The 18,708-nt window shown below is 38.0% G+C and overlaps 2 protein-coding genes across 2 annotated transcripts; one reads left to right on the top strand and one right to left on the bottom strand.

Annotated features, from left to right (window-relative positions):
- The first annotated feature begins 418 nt into the window (after positions 1 to 418).
- LOC109000972 lies at positions 419 to 9,065 on the top strand. The gene is made up of 4 exons (XM_018978060.2): positions 419 to 1,170; positions 3,827 to 4,028; positions 6,949 to 7,042; positions 8,538 to 9,065. The coding sequence occupies exons 1-4, from the start codon at positions 746 to 748 to the stop codon at positions 8,810 to 8,812; spliced, it is 996 nt and encodes a 331-aa protein (XP_018833605.1). The 5' UTR covers positions 419 to 745; the 3' UTR covers positions 8,813 to 9,065.
- Positions 9,066 to 13,942: 4,877 nt separating this feature from the next.
- Positions 13,943 to 17,891, bottom strand: LOC109000969 (splicing factor-like protein 1). Its single transcript, XM_018978057.2, has 2 exons — positions 15,379 to 17,891; positions 13,943 to 14,282 (listed from the first exon to the last, which is right to left on the bottom strand). The coding sequence occupies exon 1, from the start codon at positions 17,762 to 17,764 to the stop codon at positions 15,410 to 15,412; it is 2,355 nt and encodes a 784-aa protein (XP_018833602.1). The 5' UTR covers positions 17,765 to 17,891; the 3' UTR covers positions 13,943 to 14,282; positions 15,379 to 15,409.
- Between the last annotated feature and the right edge of the window lie 817 nt (positions 17,892 to 18,708).

Genomic DNA, 18,708 nt, shown 5'->3' with positions numbered 1-18,708 from the left:
TCACAATGGAAAGATGGTGGCGTTACTCCCACTCCCAGCACCTCATCCTCCGCAGAAACCTCAGGAGCCAGCACGTCATATCGCTTCTTCATCGAAACGTATTTGTGTGGTTTTTTGAACTGAATTAAATTGAGTTGAGATGATAAATATTATTAAAATATTATTATTATTTTAAAATTTTAAAAAATTAAATTATTTATTATATTTTATATTATAATTTAAAAAAATTATAATAACGTATTGAGACTTACCAAACACAGAGAGTTAATCGCGCTAAACTCAAAAATCACTCTTTTGTTTTTAGCCTCTCAAATCATTTTTTATATTTTCTTTTATATTTATTTTCTTGTCTCATCCGCTGTTTTTCTACGCACCGCTTATCTTCGTCGTCGTCGTCGTCGAACACACCGCTTGTTTTACAAGGCAACGAATATGTTCTATAGATATCACCCTCCAGAAAGACTCCCCAAGTAGCAAAATCAATAGTAAACACACCACTAGACAAAGACAGGGTAAAGGGCACCGATAAGAAAAAGAAAACCGGAAAAAGCTGCTCTTGAAGTGGACCCGTGACGCTCGTGGAACTTGGAATAGCATATCCTATTACCCTATCCATTTCATCTCCTCGAAAACATCGACAGTCGGTCTGAGACGGAAGACCAAGTACATTCCTTTATCAACGATAAAATGAGATAGATGCTTAACGCACAGAGATTGATATCACAGCAGCCAGCGGAAAGCGTCCATGTTTGGTGGCAAAGGCATGGGAGGTAGAAGCGGAGGAAGCATGTTAAGGACAGTTGGAAGAGCAGTTGCTACTGCAAGAACTACTGGTGTGGCTGCTGGCGCTGCTCTCCAGGAACCCATTTCTTCCTCCAGCAACACTCCCCATACTTCTACATCTCCCACTTCTAGGCCTACCCACAAACCCAGTTCCTCAAGTCAGCTTTCTCTCTCTTCCACTTCACCTTTTGCTTCCCACAATGTTCCCATCTCTGCAACTTCCGGGATACCCACTTGGCCTCCTCCTCTGTCTCAGAGTGATGAGCTTGACTGGGTTTCTGTCGATGGGAGCGAAGATAAGCGACCCCATGGGTATTTTGATGATTTTGTTCTCGGCCCTGTTCCTTCCATGGAAGAAGTCCAGGACGCTGTTTCTGCTCTCCAACAGTAAGATTCTAATTCGATTCAAGTTCAAATCTCTTCTTTCTTTTTTCTTTTCCTTTGTTGTTCATGCTTTCTTTTAAATAAATTACGTGGGCAATTGATTTGAAGGGAAATTATAGGATTTTTTTTTTTTTTGAATATCCCATTGATTTTGTTATTGTTGTGCTGGGGGGTTACGAACTAACGATCCACAGGGTGGAGCAAGAACGTATTTTTGGGCCTGTTGTGAAATCATGAAGTGGATCGATATACCACAACAAGCGATGGGGTATGGCTATCGATGACTTTATTGTAACGTCGATGGTGATGGCCACGGTGATGGGGATGGCTATGGCAATATAAATGGCGATGTTAAATATATATCGGTATATAAAGGAAATATAAGTCATGATCGAACTCGATGATTCAGCTAGCAAATTTGGCCAGATCTCATGTAAATAAAGAGTATAGGAATGTATTTAAAAAATAAAATTGGCCGTATTTGTTTGCTTCGCTGGCCATCCAAAATGAGTCATTGTCCAATTATTTTTCTATTTTTAAATACTGGTTGTCAACCAGTGCATTTGTGTGGGAATGATTACATGACTATCTTGCATTAATTGTTTAAGATATATGTCACAAAGATTATATAATTTAAGAACTTGGGCTATGCCTTTTTCTATTAACAAAGTTTTACTTTTACTTTTATAAAAAAAATGTAAGAATATTCTTATAATATTGAGGAAGGGCAATTTTTACATCTTAATTAACATCAAAATTAAGTGGTGTGAATACACAGAGTTCAAAGTAGAAAACTTTAAGAATAATAAGAAATCTACAATAAGATAAATAGTCTATTTTTCTTTGTTGGAAAAGAAATAATAAAATTGTATTAGAGTTAAGTTGTGAGAAAAGTCAAAGAGACAAGTAATAGGGAATCGAATTTGTCTTCAAATCTTTTTTTAAAATCTTAATGTCAAAAAATTGAGTTGGTGTATTGTGGTAATAGAGACAATGCAACGAAAGGTATTTTTAGCGTGTGAAGGGTTGGAATAGGTTAATAAAATAAACTGAAAAGTAAAATGAAATGGAATGATGAGGTGGCTCAATTGAATACAAAGAAGATGCTTCATAAATCATACAAGTAATAGATTGTCGACGAGAACAAACATGTTTGTCAACTGTGGTCCTTTTTATTCTCATTTGAAGTCACTCCTTTGCTTCATACATTGTTGAATCTTATAGATGGCTTCGGGTTTGCGTACATGTGGTAACATGTTATGGTAGAATTCAGTAGTTATCAAAGTTACATCTATGTTGATCTCTCTTGTTGATGGCTTATTCATAATGATAGGAAGATCTTATAAACCCAAATACCTGCACTAGAAAGTTTTACAATGTATTTTTGGGAGAGAGGTCAGGAGTAATTACTATAAGCAGTAGAGAAGAGTACAAAAAGCTTTATAATCGGAAGAAGCATAGTGATGCAGCAAATGGCAGAGGCAAGCTTTTAACTTATGGCTGATCTAGAACTGCACCACTTAAGAAGAAAGGAAAGCTTATAATCTATTTTATCTTGCTTCCCAAAGTCACATGTATGATTCTATATATAAAATGAGTGACTCTCTCCCTTGCTTATGCCCAAAACTGCCCCTTAGCTCCCCTCTGACCAGAAAAAAAAGAAAAGAATAACTCTCATGCTCTGAGCTAACTCTTATGCTCTGAGCTAATTAATGGATGGAAAACTGGGTATATTGACGGCTCAAGCTTGGTTCTAGATAGTTTGTAGTCTCTGGAATAAAACTTGAAGTCCTATAAACCTTCTACAGTATCTTTGAATGTGGTGGTGAATCAGAGCTGGTAGGCAGCCATCGCCCTTGCGAGTTAGGAGTTCAATTCGAGTTTAAGTTATTGTTCCTAGGTGGGGGGGAGGGGTTACATAGGAACACCATTATAATAGAACTTTCTCCTACAGAAAGGAATCAAATACCTAGGAGTGTAGGACTTTTTCTTATAAAAAAAGATCCAGTGTAGGATTTTCATGGAACTGCTATGGAAGGTTCATGCTTTAAGGTTTGGCATTTGCCTCCAGTACCCTTCATTGGGTATCGAAGGCTTGTACAAAAAGAAATGCGATATACGGTGGGTATTGAAGGCTTCACACAAAAAGAAATGCGATATATGGTTGCATCTGTCTACAAACTTTTTCCATGACATGGTTGAGTTACTGTAAACTTGATAAACTAGGGATACTAAAACTTGGTGGAAGCATGTTTTGGCTCACTGTATTTTCAGTTGAGTACACCTATTCTTTTTGTTTCCTAATGCTATGAAGCTGAAGAATTACGGAATTTAGAAATAATCTGGAACATCCTTTTAGCGAGCAGGTAATTTCCCCATAAATGTTTCTCCATGCCATTAAATCAAAATCTTGGAGGAGCTCCTTATGAAATTTCACTCCTGACTATCACATACTATGACGATGCTATGAACTTGATGATATTTAGCTTATGATGCAAATGATTTAAAGTAGATTTTCTTGAGCTAGATAATTTCCACCAAAAATGTTGTTATATGATTTTAGATTGATTTGTTTTCAGGGATCACCTAGTCACATTTCACTATGACTTGCACGTATAATAGTAACATCTGCTGTTTTTGGTATGGTTTTCATGCCTAGGGTTTTTGACCCTGCCTCATACTGCGAGGTCGTTCCTTCTGTGGACAATGGTGTGGCAGATCAAGTTACAACTCCTACTGGGTCGGAGTTAGACTGGGTGGAACCCTCTTTGCATCTATGCAATTCTAGGATTTTGCAACCTCAGGGATCCAATGGAGTTTACGATGCTTTGCATTTATTGCAGACCGAGCCATCTGTTCAGGTGCCTTATACCATTTCCCTTGTATTCCTATAATCTAGGTTTCCATATAATCTGTGTGGAAAAGTTAAAATGCATTTCCCCCAATTTTTTGTTCTTTTGGGGGAAATTGTAGGCATGAAATTGTGTCGGAGAATATTGAAGATGCATTAAAATTGAGATTTATTTTTGTAATATCTTATAGTTCTGTTATTTCTAATATCATATGAATTGTTGACCTCTTTGAAGTGAATGTGATGATAGAAAACTGTGGCACCATTATTTTCTCAAGTGCTTAAAATGCTTTTAACAATTTTTTTTTTTTGAGGAAGTGTTGATGAGAGTTGAAACCATTGCACTCAGTCCCCTATCAATCATCTATTGAACTTGTGCTATTGAGAGTAATGATAGGTATGAGAACAAATAGAGCTACACACCTTAGAATGCTTGTGAATTTTTTTTTTTTTTTTCATGAAAGAGGACAAAGCCCCAATTTTATTAATAAATCCTCACTTATGGCAGAGGAATACCATGATAACGAACCAACATCTAGACTATACAAAAACCCATATACAGCCCAAGTAAAGAAAAACTAGAGAAAACCAGCTCTCTCAATTCTAAGAGTTCCTATAATGTCTGTAGTGGCTGACGAGATCTCTCTTGTACTCCCTTTTACACCCTGTTTAGCCAAAATGTCTGCAACTTGGTTTACTTCTCTGAAAATGTGCTTAACTGTAAGAATCAAATCTTTTGATAGGCATAAGATTCTCTCCCAGTCCTCCCTTACTTCCCAGTTAAGATGGTTATGTCTATTCGACCAATTTACAAGAATCTGTGAATCGGTTTCAACCTCAACTCTACTTAGGTTCCACCATATGCAAACTTTAAGGCCATATAGTAGAGCTTGTACCTTTGCCATTGTGTTTGTTCTCTATCCATAGCAGGCAGAACAACCTACAATCAAATTCCCCCTTGAATTTCAGATTACCCCTCCCCCACCACAAATACCTGGGTTGCCCAAACTACACCCATCTACATTCAGCTTGACGAAACTTGAGACTGGGGGAGTCTATCACAAAACCAAAACTTTTGGTGTTTTAATACCTGAGAAGGTGATGCCTAATTGATGCATTATGGCAAGATCATAATTACTAACTTTCTTACAAGGAGATAATTTTATCATCTGTTAGCAAGCAAAAGTTTAATCTTAAAATGTATTGTTTGTCAACTCCTTTTTATCTTTCATGCGAGCTATGCACCGACGAAGCCAAAGACACTAACTGATAATAGATGGTAGTAAACCCAAGGAGAATCTCAACGATGGACCTCTCCTCCTCAGTGCTCTCTTTCCCCTCGACGTTGGCACCAAGGAGAATCTCAATGATGCTCTGCGTCTCGCCTTAGAGCTCCACACTTAGTGCTCCGATTTGGATTGGACTTTAACCGACCTCAACAGGAGGCTCAAAGCAAGTCTTGTTGCCTACGCTGCATTTTCCGACCGATTCGACAGTTTTTTCAGCGACATCAATGCCAAATTGATTGCCCTCGGATCCTCCACTAACTTCCATGGCTAGATATCAGATGGAAGAGCAGGAGAGGGAAACGAGAGGGCGGAGCAGATTTTGGGGGAAGAGCTGCCAGCATTGGCCAAGGAGGTGGCAAGGGTGGAGACTGTTTGAATGTATGCGGAGATGGCGTTAAAGCTTGACACTTTGGTTGGTGATATTGAAGATGCCTTCTCTTCTAGCAAGTACAAAAACCTCAGAAAGCATTCTATGACCCAGAACTCAGAGGAAACACGTCTGCTCGAAATTAAAACACCCAAAAGTTTTCAGTGCCCAATTTATTTGTTTTCCCAGCCAGCTCAGGAAGTTCTTTACCTTCCTTAGGGCCACCCAAAAGTATATTCACCACATCCACACTATCCAACTGCTTGGAAGATTTTTCAGAAGTGCCTCCCTCAACCAATGCTGCTTTCTGTTTTACCACATAGACACGTTTTATCTCCCTTTGTACGCACTTCGTAACCTGCTTCCCTTTTGAGGCTTTTTATAAAGAGTTGGAAGGTGACCCTGATGCTTACATATACAGCAGAAAGCCGGGTCCCTTTCATACACTACTCTCTGCCAGAAGCCACGAGATTCTGATATTCCCATCCAAAACCTCTCCAGCAAGGGTTTTTAGACACATCCATCACAAAACAAAACTGAGCACAACTGGGTCTTGTTAAAGAAATGGTTGGATTATCTGCTCTCAAGAACCTGCAAATGACTGTAGATAATCCAACTTGAATAAATGTAAAGGCAAACGCGGCAGTGAAACCCACACCGAGGCTAGCGGCAGCTCCTCCCCACAATTGAAATCCGGAGTCCATTTGAAGATCCTAAAAGGATATCCTTCTATTTCTCTTGATTCCCTTGCCCAAGCTTTAGCAAAATCATCCCTGTCAATCATATGTACCATGATATGCCTTGGGTCTAGGATTCCTATAGTCGGAATATTGGCCAGCTCCCATCTTTTAATAATATGCAGTTTGATCGAATCTAAAGAGGGTCGTGAAGAAATTTCAAGACCAGAGTATTCTGGAATATACCTTCTGTCATCATCATCTCTTTCTCCGTATAAAGGAATGCAGGTTCTCCTTTGACTAAAGTAGGGACCCTCAAAGGAATAGGATTCGAAGGCACCTGGGGTTTGAGTAAATCTGCAAAACTTTTGTGGCTTGGAGCTCCAGACCCCACAGGCGTGGGGCCAGTCATTGCAGAACTTTTTCAGCAAAAACCCGAATGCTTGTGAATTAAGATTTAACGTACAATATTGGTAGGGCTTGTGATCTTGCTCTAATATACAGAATGACTATAGTTTTTTTTCTTCTATTTTGAACTTACCTGTATGTTTATTTCTAAGCATTTTTAAACTTCTAATGGGCTTAATTTTTGTGTAGAGAATGGTCATATCATTGTCATCAGATAAATTAGTTTGGGATGCGGTTTTGAATAATGAGGCGGTGCGGGAGCTCAGGGAGTCGTACTCTGCAGGTTCTATCGATTTTAGGACTCTATCAAGCCTCTCTAATTAATACATTTTACGTATGAAGAAAAGACATATATGGAGAGTTTTCCTCCAAACTGGAAACTTCCTCCATCCCATTTTACATTTGAGCATGTGCAACAAGTACCAAGCTTTTTTAGAAGTTTTATGTTTAAAAACTGTCATGTATCCCTTTATTTAAATATTATTTGCTTCTCACATCTTCAAGGGACACGTGGAAATTTTCTAAATGGGTTAGAGGAAAACTTTGTCCTTATTATAATCAATGTTGGAAAACGTCCATCAATCGTAACATTAATGACGTATTTTGTTGTATTTCTGTATTTAGTTATCTTTTCTTCCTTGAACTTTATCTGTTGAGTCCCCTTTAAAATTGACTTTAAGTAAAAGACTTTAAAGGGGATAATCAGTCTGAATGGCTTAAAGCATGATTTGAGACATCATTTATGGTGGTTTTAGATTGACAGTTGAGATGAGATGAGATAGTTTTGATTTTTTTGGATTTGATAAAGGGGTGGGTCCACTGTGTAATGTTCAGATACTGTTTACATCAGTTCACACACTGTTCATATACTGTTTAGTTACTGTTTATTTAAGTGGATGTTTTCAAAACTTAAGAGATGAAATATTGTATTTGGATAGCCAAAATTATTGTACGATACAACTCCAGATGAGATGTTTTCATCTGAACTATCTATCCAAACCCACCCTTAATTGAAGCTCACAATCGAGATGTGCATGAGACTTGTATTTAAGTAGATGCAGAATTGGTTTATTGACAAGTCTTATAAATAACCATAGCATTCTATGGAAGATAGCCACTGGTCCTGGATTGTCTGTTGCAAAGTCTGAAGATGACGATAAGTGGAGGATCTGATTTTATGACTGTATAAGGGTCAACCTGCTTTGGTACTTTCAAATTTTGTACTTAATACTAGGTTATGAAATAGGTGGTTACCCCAAATTTGATTTGACTAATCGTCTGGCATGCTTTAGCTTGGTGGTTGTTTCTGTTCAAGTCATATGGGGGGGGTCTTCATAAAAGGTTTTGGCTTCTTTTAATCTTGAATGTAATACTGATGTTAGTGGTAAATTGGTAATTGTCAATTGTAGATTGTACCTGCCCACCTGGAAATAATTATTTGACTTTGGATTTGAATTGAAATTTTGATGGACCCGGTTTATCTTCTATCATTTCGGTGATTTCTTTTTATGCAACTAAATCAATTGATACTGAAATGATTCATTCTTAATAGTACTTCTGTTGCATATACTTAGTTACACCCCACAACCCCAAAAGAAAAATATATATATATATATATATTCATGATTGTTTTTGCCTGTGGAGAATATGAAATTATATAAAAATATTAATTGATTTTGTATTGGTGTGTCAATATGGTGGCCAACAGTGACAGGCTTGTGAAAATAAAAACATTTTTGCTTCATACTTGGGATTATGAATTTTTGTGATATATGCAGTTGAAAACAAGGAACTCCAGAGTCCAGATGAGAGTTCTGAGGACTCCAATGAAGTGGCGAATGTATTAAGGTGGATATTTGACAACACAAAGGCAAAGGTCATGGAAGTGATCGAGAACATCACAAAGCTTATGAACGAATTATTTCAGTCTCCCGATAATCAGAAGACAACAGCAGGAGCCACCGATCCTTTCAAGGAAAAGCTAAAGACTTCATTCATGTTATCTGTTGTGGTGATGTTGGTAGTGGTGGTGTCTCGAGCTCACAAGGCTTGATGGTATAGAATTTGACGACATGACAGGAGGAGTGGGTGTTTCCCGCTCCGCTGGATGAGAGCTCCGCTCTTTCATTGCTTTTTATGTTTACAATGCATTTCAGTTGGCATTAGACCATGGGGATGTAAAGTTAGCCTCTTTTTTTGTCTTTGTATCTTGAATTTAGTTTTAGGCTCAAATTACTTGGTGACGTCCTCGAGCAGGTCTTTTCTGCTTTGGATATAAATATCACAAGTTTCAGTTTGTTGCGCAAGACTCTAGAGACTCATTGACCAATCATTTCCAAGATTTTCATTGTTTAATAATTATTATTGTCCCAAATTATCAGGACGCTAGTATTTTTTTTGTTTTTGTTTGAAATGCACAGACAGAGAAAGTTCACGCATAGAATCTTGTTTACAAATCAGAATTTGATTATCATATTGTTGTAAAAGCTTTAACCTACTAGTTTTGGTAACAACAGCAGCTCACCCCACCGTAACAGTTATAAAGTGACGCCACTAAAGTCTATAGAGAGGTTCTTAAACAAGTGGTAACAAAATCAACTACCAGACAAATTTTGTCAAGAGCTTGTTCAACTATATATATAAATAAACAAATATAAATAATAATTAAATTTTATTATTAATTATTATTTTTCGCATAAACTTGACATAACTCCCATAATTTTAAAAATCCAAAGGGTATAATACATCTTGTTTTAAGTTCTTATGTACACAATAATGGATATATAACATAATGTAACTAAACATATTTACGAAGAGTAACTAAACATATAACATAAAGAATTACACAATAATCTCACATTTCATCTAATCTGTTAGATATTCTTTATAATAAAAATAACTTAATAATACAAGCTACATCAAATCACATCGATTTGTAAAATTATTTTTATATAATCCATTTATTACTAGAGTATTTCACATTTCTCAAACCAGAAATTAGTTTTTTAAAATTTTAAATAAACAAATTAATAAGATAAAATAATCTATTTATCAAAATTGTTCACAAGACAAATAAACCGTAATACATGGCATATGTATCATTCAATAGAAAATATATAAATCGTGAATTTACACGTATCATTCAATTGTGTAACAGTGTATGCCTATATGTTTAAGTAGCAAAACATACAAACAAACAAACAAACGGACCACCTCAGACATCCAAGCAATCAGAGTTGGCACTATATTATGTGACAAAACATCCATAATGTCCAAAAATACTGTATCAAACAAATCTCCTACCAATAAAATGGGATTCAACAAGCAATACTTGAGTGAGGCTGTGTCAATTTTTAATGAACTGGTTAAAACAAAATGGATGTTGCAATACAACGGTGTTTGGTTCTCGTTACAGTCGTTACATCAACAACCTTGTTCTAGCATCTGTAGCATCAGCATAATCTAAACAATTATGCCAGATAAAGGGCTAGTAGCAGCATATATCATTGAAATTTTACAATTAATGCATAAATTAGTAAATTCACAATTTGGACCACTGGTTGGCACACACTAAACCCAACCCACCACCCCCAAAACACTTTTTTCCTTCCACTAATCAAATTTCTCTCTATCTCCGTTGACAATAGAAGTAGACAAAAAGCCCCAACCCCAAGACAAATTAAAGGCACAACGGCTCGATAGCTGAAGCAATATCTTCGCTGGCAAGGGTCTGCAGAGCTTGCAACGCATAAAAAAAACCTCTCAAAACTGTGTATATCATCTCATAAAAGTAAATCCTGACCAATTTAATCACAATTTGGTAAGCACAGTTATAATACTTGCAAAAACCTGAAAAAACTGCAGACCTTTTTACAATCCCAAGACATGAGTCTATGCGAAAGTTATATGCCATAGGAGTGACCTACAAAGAATAACCATGTGCATGTCTGACTCGTAAGCGGCTGTGAAATGTTAGAGAACTTCTAAAAAGAAGGGCCACATGAAAATACCACAACCCACATATTCCTACTCCCATTATATGACCCAATCAACAGGTCGTGCAGGCAAAGAGATTCTTCAGATCTGCATGATTGGATCAGTGCATACACAAGTAGCACCAAAGTTCCATTTGCCGCTGCAATTATCTTCATAAAGACAATTTGAAAATGCCAAGTATCTAATTAGAACCTAGCTCAATGAAAGCACCTATAGATCTATATTCTGAAAAGTTAGGCTATACAAGAAAGTCTTGTATAATTTCTCACATAAGAAATCAGAAAGCACTGGACCACCACACCTATTAAGCAAACTATTTATGGACTCAAAAATGGAACACTCTTTTTGACATTCAGCAAAAACAAACCTTTCAAGGTAGCACACAAACATCATCTAGAGTTTCTCAGATATGAAGTCTTTTTTTCTTTTTATGAGTAAATTTATTGGTATGAATGAAATATACATAGCCCATGTACACAAGAAGTATACAAAAGAACACCTAAATACATTCTCAGATATTAATTAAGTCTTTGCTGTTGATACAACTAAAACACACATTTTTGGCTCACCCACTCGTACACTAATCATGAGATACAACAGTTAGCAAAAGGTCACAGCACCGCATGAAGTGGACATCCAAGTTCAAGGTCAGACATATGACCAAACCCACAGATTTTCCCAGGTTTATATAAGACATAGGTTGGGGCACCTGGAGATGATTGGAGTAAAAAAAAAGGGTGCATTTCAGATGTAACATGCAATACATACAGTTAAGTTCTAGAAGATGCGTTAATATTCCATGTGCTACATGTGCAAAAGGAATGGAGAATCGATAGATCATTTGCTTTTACATTGTGAGGTGGCGGGAGAATTATGGGCTGGTATCCTTGATAGAGCCAGACTGAGTTGGGTAATGCCTAAGAGTGTGCTGGAACTACTAGTGTGCTGGAACAGGAGGCATAACAGTGCACAATTGGCAGCAGGTGGCGTATGATACCTTTGTGCTTAATGTGATGTTTATGGTCAGAAAGGAATGATAGGTGCTTTAACAACAAGGAGTGTGCAGTGGGAGAAATCTGGAATTTTTTTGCATTCTCTTTTACAGTGGCTTTCTGCTATTGTACTGCAGGGTGAGAGTATCCATGAGTTTCTATCTTCTTTTCAGCTCACTAGGTGTCTCACTCTATATACTTCCTGTGTACTTGGGCATTGTCTAGTTTCATTCTATTCAATAAAGCTATCTATTTACTTATTAAAAAAAAATATATATTCCATGCTTCTTTATCTTATTACACAAATTATTCAAAAGCATGCATGTCTACAATTATAAAAGACAGCCAAATCCTACAAGATTATAATATATTATTAACCAAACGAAGGTAACCACCTAAAATTTTAAAGTCAACAGGGCCAAGAAAAGATAATCCTTTATAATAGAACTTCTGGAAAGGATTTATCAATAAGATCTGTTGTCAGAAATTCGAATTTGATATCAGAATCATCTGAATATGTGAGGCTCATTTTCAAGGAACAGAGCTAATAAGTGCAAAGAAAGCTAACTACTTATCAAAAAAAAAAAAAAAAGTGCAAAGAAAGCTAACTAATGATGTATTAATAAGGCTGACTATATACAGACTACTACACTACAAACTGTTCTTGCTATAAAAATAGGCTGAAGTAATTAACCAGCATTATGAATATGCGTACATTTATATTTCATACATGTTGCAACATTGAGACCTGAAGTTTTCAACGCAAGGATTCTAGGCTATTAAACATGATGCAACCACTTCCAAAAGGTTGGTATCACGAAAGCCCCTCATGAATTGACCCAATAGTTCACACAAACAGATATGCATTGATAATATGTAAAACAAACACATGTACGTATAAAATCCTCTAAGATCTAACCTGAAAACATTGTAAGATAGAAGTCATGCAACAATATCTCCATTAAAATCAGACTTCATCAAGTATTCATGTAGTGGATATGAGGGACCCAGTTATATATAGGCTAACAACTCTCAAGTCATGAATTACTTAGCTAGCGAGTAATGCTAAATACAGTCATGGGTTGTGCAAGAGCTGCACACTCCTTTTAAAAAGAGTGGGGTCTACCATAAAAAAAAATTAATTTTTTCATGTGGATCTCATAATTACTCAACTTTTTTCCAAAAAGAGTGTGCAACGCTTGAGCACTCTGACTGCAAATATCATTTCTCTTAGTTATTATTGTGGCATCTATAAAAAGCAAAATCAATACTTTTCAACAACATATCCCATGAGTCATGCAACTGTATGTATATCCTGGAAAGAAGATTACCCTGCTATTACCCAAACTAAATCCATCTAGTGTATAACACCTAAATAACCTATTATTGTTATTGTTCGTGCAATACACACTCAAACGCCTCCATGACTACAGCAGTTGACTCTTAATCTCAATATAGATACACATAAGGCATGATCCCATATTCTTTTTCTTTTTTCTTTTTGATAAGTAAAAGGACATGATCCCATTTCCTCTTCCATAGATCGACAAATAATGAGCTCAAAAGAGTAACACTCTAATTTCTTTTAATCCTTCTTTCTATTCTGCTTGGCAGAATTTCCCCTACTTGATCATGTCACTCCTTTAGACCAATAATCGAAGCCAACCCCCAGTGTAGAGCTTAAAAGCTAAATTGGGGGGTGGTGGATTCTACAAATCCATTTCCTTAGCTCATAATCTTATTAACATTAAAAAGCAAACTCAGCTCACCGAAAACACAGCCTCAGCCATACTATTCACAGGCTTGACCAACATTCATCTTTGCATGGGCTATTTCCTTCAATTAACATTAAGTAAAGCTATAAAAAGCCGTGACATGGATTTATGTCTGAATTCTTGTACCTGCCACATAAGAACTGAAAGAAGGGATCAAAATAAACCGTGTACACATAGAAGCACAATGTATTAAGGAAGAAAATCATAAACAAGATATTTCTTCCACCTACCCCAATGCCTTAAAATAGTAAGGCATCATTACCTTCTGCACAGAAAGGATATGGCATCAAATAGACAGCTTCAACACCATGGCATTAGAATAACTTCAAACCCTCAAAATAAAAATGGTTATTGTAATCAAAACTTAAAACAAGTTAGAATTAGCAAGCCACAAAAACTTAGGAACCCAAAAAAGTCAAATGAAAATGTTAACAAAAAAACATCAGTGACATAATACTGCAAAAAGTTCAAATAGCTGATAGAAATAAAGAAAAATGGAAAAACAGACATTCTCTAGAAAGTAATAAGAAACCACCACAGAAAGAGTCCTACAAGAGCACGCAGATTAACAATAATAATAATCATAACAATATGCTTTAAAGTGGCTTCTCCAATACAATACTCCACGATCTGAACTTCGTCCAAGTTTCTGCAAATGTCATAACAGTACAGCAAGGTTAAAGATGTGAGTCCCAACTTCCAACAAAATCATGGCAAGAGGTAAGAAATCAGGTTCACAAGATCTCCATGAAACATCAGCCTGTCAAAATTTTAGATCATAACAATGAAAGAGTTAAGAATTGTAAAAACAATATATCAACAAAAATTATGCAGCAATAAGACACATGCACTTAATTCTAGTTATATGCATAAAATATATTAGCATATATAAAGGAAATTGTAAGTGTAGTTTGAGACAGATAATTACATCCATCACTGTATGATAAAGTTACAAGTGATCTAGATAAAGGGAAAAAAGCATTATCAACTGTAGTACTAAAAACCAACTCTCTTTTTCTCAGATTCTTTTGTCGTGCCAGTCTTGCTTTTACTCTTTATTTTTTTACCAAATCTGTATTAACTCACATGAATAACCATGCAGGAACTAAAGATGAAACCAAAATAATCTTGTTTTTAGCCTCACCATCATTCATCAAGGGGGAAAAAGAAACACGCCATCCTTCAATTTTTTTTTTTTGGGGGGGGTGGGGGGTGGACTTTATAAACACAAAAACCTAGAAAAAGTTCTGGTCTGACATTTTCATTTTTATGTATCATAGTCAACTAATACCCAGTTTATAAATTATTTTTCATGGAGTTTCAAACTCTTGAACCCTTTTACAAATGCTTCACAATCATATTATGATTGTGCAGGTTTCTTTACAAAGAAAAAAAAAGAAGAAGAAAAAGAAGCGAAGGTCCACAGAAGAAACAATTACACATTAAGATGCACACACGCAACGACAAATAGTAACTCTAAAATTTTCAATTACATGATTAAATATTAAGATTCCCATTCTTTGCATCAATGTTTGATAAGCTCTCACAGGAATAGAAAAAAACGTATTCACTTGCCACAATATATAGTTATTTGCCCTTCCTACTAAGCTCCAATGTAATTAAAGGAATCACTGGATTGCTGCACAGACCACTAGTGAATCAAAATTAATTAAATAAGCAGCAGAAACTCAACACCACTAAACTGAAACAACGAACCTACAAGACTAAATGGTTAGTAACAGATCAGGCTCAAGTTTCATAAGATGGCAGAGCTATCAATTTCAACCGAGATCAAGAATCAATCAAAATTTCATTTAGTAAGACCATTTTAAAGCAAATGGATCTGGCATGCATACCTCTTTGACTTTTTGCAGAAAAGGGGCTAACTTATTTCATCTCTGCCATGAACTTCTCATACTCTGCATCTGCACCATATGTTGTCTTCTCTGCCGAAGAAACAGGAGGAGGCACAGGTGGATTTGTGGCCCAAGGCATGTTCCCAATGCTCTGTGATTGGTCACCAGTTGAGCTAGGAACAGATGCAGGAGGAGGAGGTGGAGGCGGCGGGGGGACAGCACTGTAATAATTTGAATAGCCATATGAAGATGTGGAATATGAAGGTTGTGGCATTGCAGCTAAAGGGTTCCCATATATATTGGTTGGCATAGATTGTGTAGTACTGTTCTCAGATTGCACTCCTGGAGGATAACTCTGTTGTGCTTCACTTGAAGTTGCAGGCTGAGATGGTGCACCAGGAGGAACTGGTTGCACAGGTGGTGGAGGATACTGTACACCATAAGGTGGCATAGGTTGACCCTGGACAGGAGGAGGATACATGGTTGAACCAGGAGGGGAAGGTGCATAAGGAGCATAGGGAGGAGGAACAGGAGATCCCCATGGAACTGGAGTCATTCCAAAACTTCCAGGTGGTGCATTCCCAAAAGGACCACCTGCTGTAAATTGCTGAGATGGATAGGCACCATGGGGCTGACTTGAAACTGGATATGAGGACATTGCTGAGGCTGGTGGGCCAGGAGGCACGACAGGCTGAGGCGGCCGACCAGCCACTCTCACAGCAATAGTTCGCCCCTCTAGACGATAACCATTCATGCTCGCAGTTGCATTATTGGCCATTTGAACATCTGCATACTTCACAAAACCATACCCTTTGCTCAATCCCGTAACCCGATCCTTGATAACCTTAGCCATCACGATATCTCCAAAAGGTGAAAACAAACTGATCAGACCATCATCCTCAAGCGTAGGTGGCAGATAACCAATATACAAGTTTGTATCATCAATTTCCTTGGTAGGTTTGACTCCAATTGAACCTAACCCTGCTTGTGATGCACTAGCAGCATTGCCAGCATTACTAGCCCAAGGAGGATTGCTTCCCGAATTTCCGGGTCCCGCACCAAGTGCCAACATACTGTTTTGCTTAGTCGCTGACTCAGGAACCGTCCCTCCTAACTCTGCCAAAAAGTTTTGATACTCATCATCCATCTTCTTCCCAGTGGTCCCTTTCACTGGACAATCAATAGTAGGGTGCCCACCATCACCACATATTTTACACAACACATCGCTCTTAAAAGTTGAAGTACGCGAGGGGCATGCATACTGGCGATGACCTGGCTCACCACACAACCTACAAAACTCTTCATCCCTTATGGTCCCATTCAAGGCAGCCAGCTCCCTTAGCTGCTGCCTTTTATGCTCATTCAACACCTCATCGACCGGCTGCAACAGCTTCTCCACCATCCCTGCCGCAGCATCAAGTGCATCCTGCGTCTCTGCCTCTACCAGCACATGCAAGTCCTCGTTCTCAGAAGGATCCGGCATCTTCAAATCCCTTTTCTGTTGCAACCTACCCTCCTTCACCGATCCTTTTCCCCGAATTACAATCTTGGCACCCGTCTCTCTCTCCATCCTCTTCTGCGTATTCCCTCTTGGCCCAATAATAAGGCCAATAAAATTATATCCCGGGTACTCTTTCATCGGTATGTAAAGCTTCTTTTGAAGCTTTGGGGGCCGATAATCTGCCGGTGGCTTGAAAGCCGGGTTCCGTTTTATAATCTGAGAGATAATATCAGTCCTCTCTTTGTTCAATCTCTCTCTGGCACGATACTCCCTAGTGTTAATTCTAATGCCCATGTTATCATATATTGGTTCGGGCGAAGGGGACCGAGCCCCTTCTGGTCTATCGTCTAGAGGCAAACCGGACGATAGCATCCGACTAATCTCTAAAAGCCTACTATTCAAAGCTTGAATTTCAGGATCGAATTCAATACCTCCGGTGAGTTCTTTCATGAAATCGGGAAGCTGAATCGGCATGGACGGCTTGGGGTCGTCGTCGGCCCACCTAGATTTCCTCTTCCGCGTTCCACTGCCGGAATCTTCGCCGTTTTGGTGGTTATTGTCGTTGGAATCCGGTTGTGGATCCCATCGGCTGCGTCGGCGACGGCGGCGACTGGTGGTTTCCTCCTCACCGCCGGAGTGGTCCTTGTCGGTGGTGCCGCTGTGGGTATTGGTGAAGCCATTATCGGAGAGGAAGGGTTTTGGGAAATCGGGCTTGTGGTCGTCAGAGGTGGGAAAAGAGACATTGTTCTCGGGAGTATTTTGGGGAAAATAGTGAGTGGGATCCTGATCTAGGGTTTTAGGAGGAGGGGGGATAGAAAGGGGTTGTTGTTGAGACTCGTCTAGAGAAGCCATTGGGGGGCTAGGGTTTGGTTGAAGAGAGTCCATGGAATGGATTTTAGAAAGAAAACAGAAGCGTACGTGCCGAGAGAGAGAGAGAGAGAGAGAGAGGGCGTGAAAGATCTAAAAGCGTACGGGGAGAAGGCATAGAATTAACGCCAAATCAGGGGCAAAAGTAGGCAAGCGTTGTAAGTATTGTACAAGTGTACTCTCATGCTGGGCCAATAAAAGCCCATCATTGACTTACAGTTTGTAGTAGGTTGGGCCGAGAAAATCCATCAACTTACAGTTTGTGGCTAATGGACATTTTTTTTTTTTTTGCAAACATTGCCGAGAAGTTTATGAGAGATGAAGGCATATATGCATCCAATCCAATCCAATCCAGGATCTTCCAAATGATAAAATAAATTAAATAATCAAGCTCTATTGTGTCGCAGAGACGGCAAATATAAAGTTTAAACACGCGTTGTTTTGTGACAGTTGTGAGAACAGATTATAAAGGAAATTCTAATATTGCGGGTCGAGGCTTGAAAAGGTTAGGGAGCCCCTTGTAGTGTATTTGAATTGTTTGGCAGGGAGGTGCCAGCAAAGTTATTATTTCCCAAATCAAACAAATAATTAATGCATGAGAGAAGGAGACTATTAAAGAGTAAAAACAAGGGTGGCTAGCTAGCTGGCTGGAATTAATAATGACAGAGCACGGGAGTTTATTTTTCTTCATAAGTAAAAATAAAAACTAATTGTCACAATTAGCATATATGCATGCATTCAAGCAAGCACTGTTAATTATTTAATAAGGGGAATTTAAAGTATCGGGCGGGCGGGAACAACTCAGATCTTTCAATATTTGTGTATGCAGACATTTTCACACACGCGCGCAGTAGTACTCGTTCTTAATTTCACGTGCAAATGAATTGATCACAATATAAATGTACGTAGTCATGAGTCGCAGCGCGCAGTACTATGACTATGATCCGATCCAACCGCGTATT

Source organism: Juglans regia, chromosome 8, assembly GCF_001411555.2.
Source record: "Juglans regia cultivar Chandler chromosome 8, Walnut 2.0, whole genome shotgun sequence".
Classification (NCBI taxonomy): domain Eukaryota; kingdom Viridiplantae; phylum Streptophyta; class Magnoliopsida; order Fagales; family Juglandaceae; genus Juglans; species Juglans regia.
This window is presented reverse-complemented; position numbering and strand designations above follow the sequence as displayed.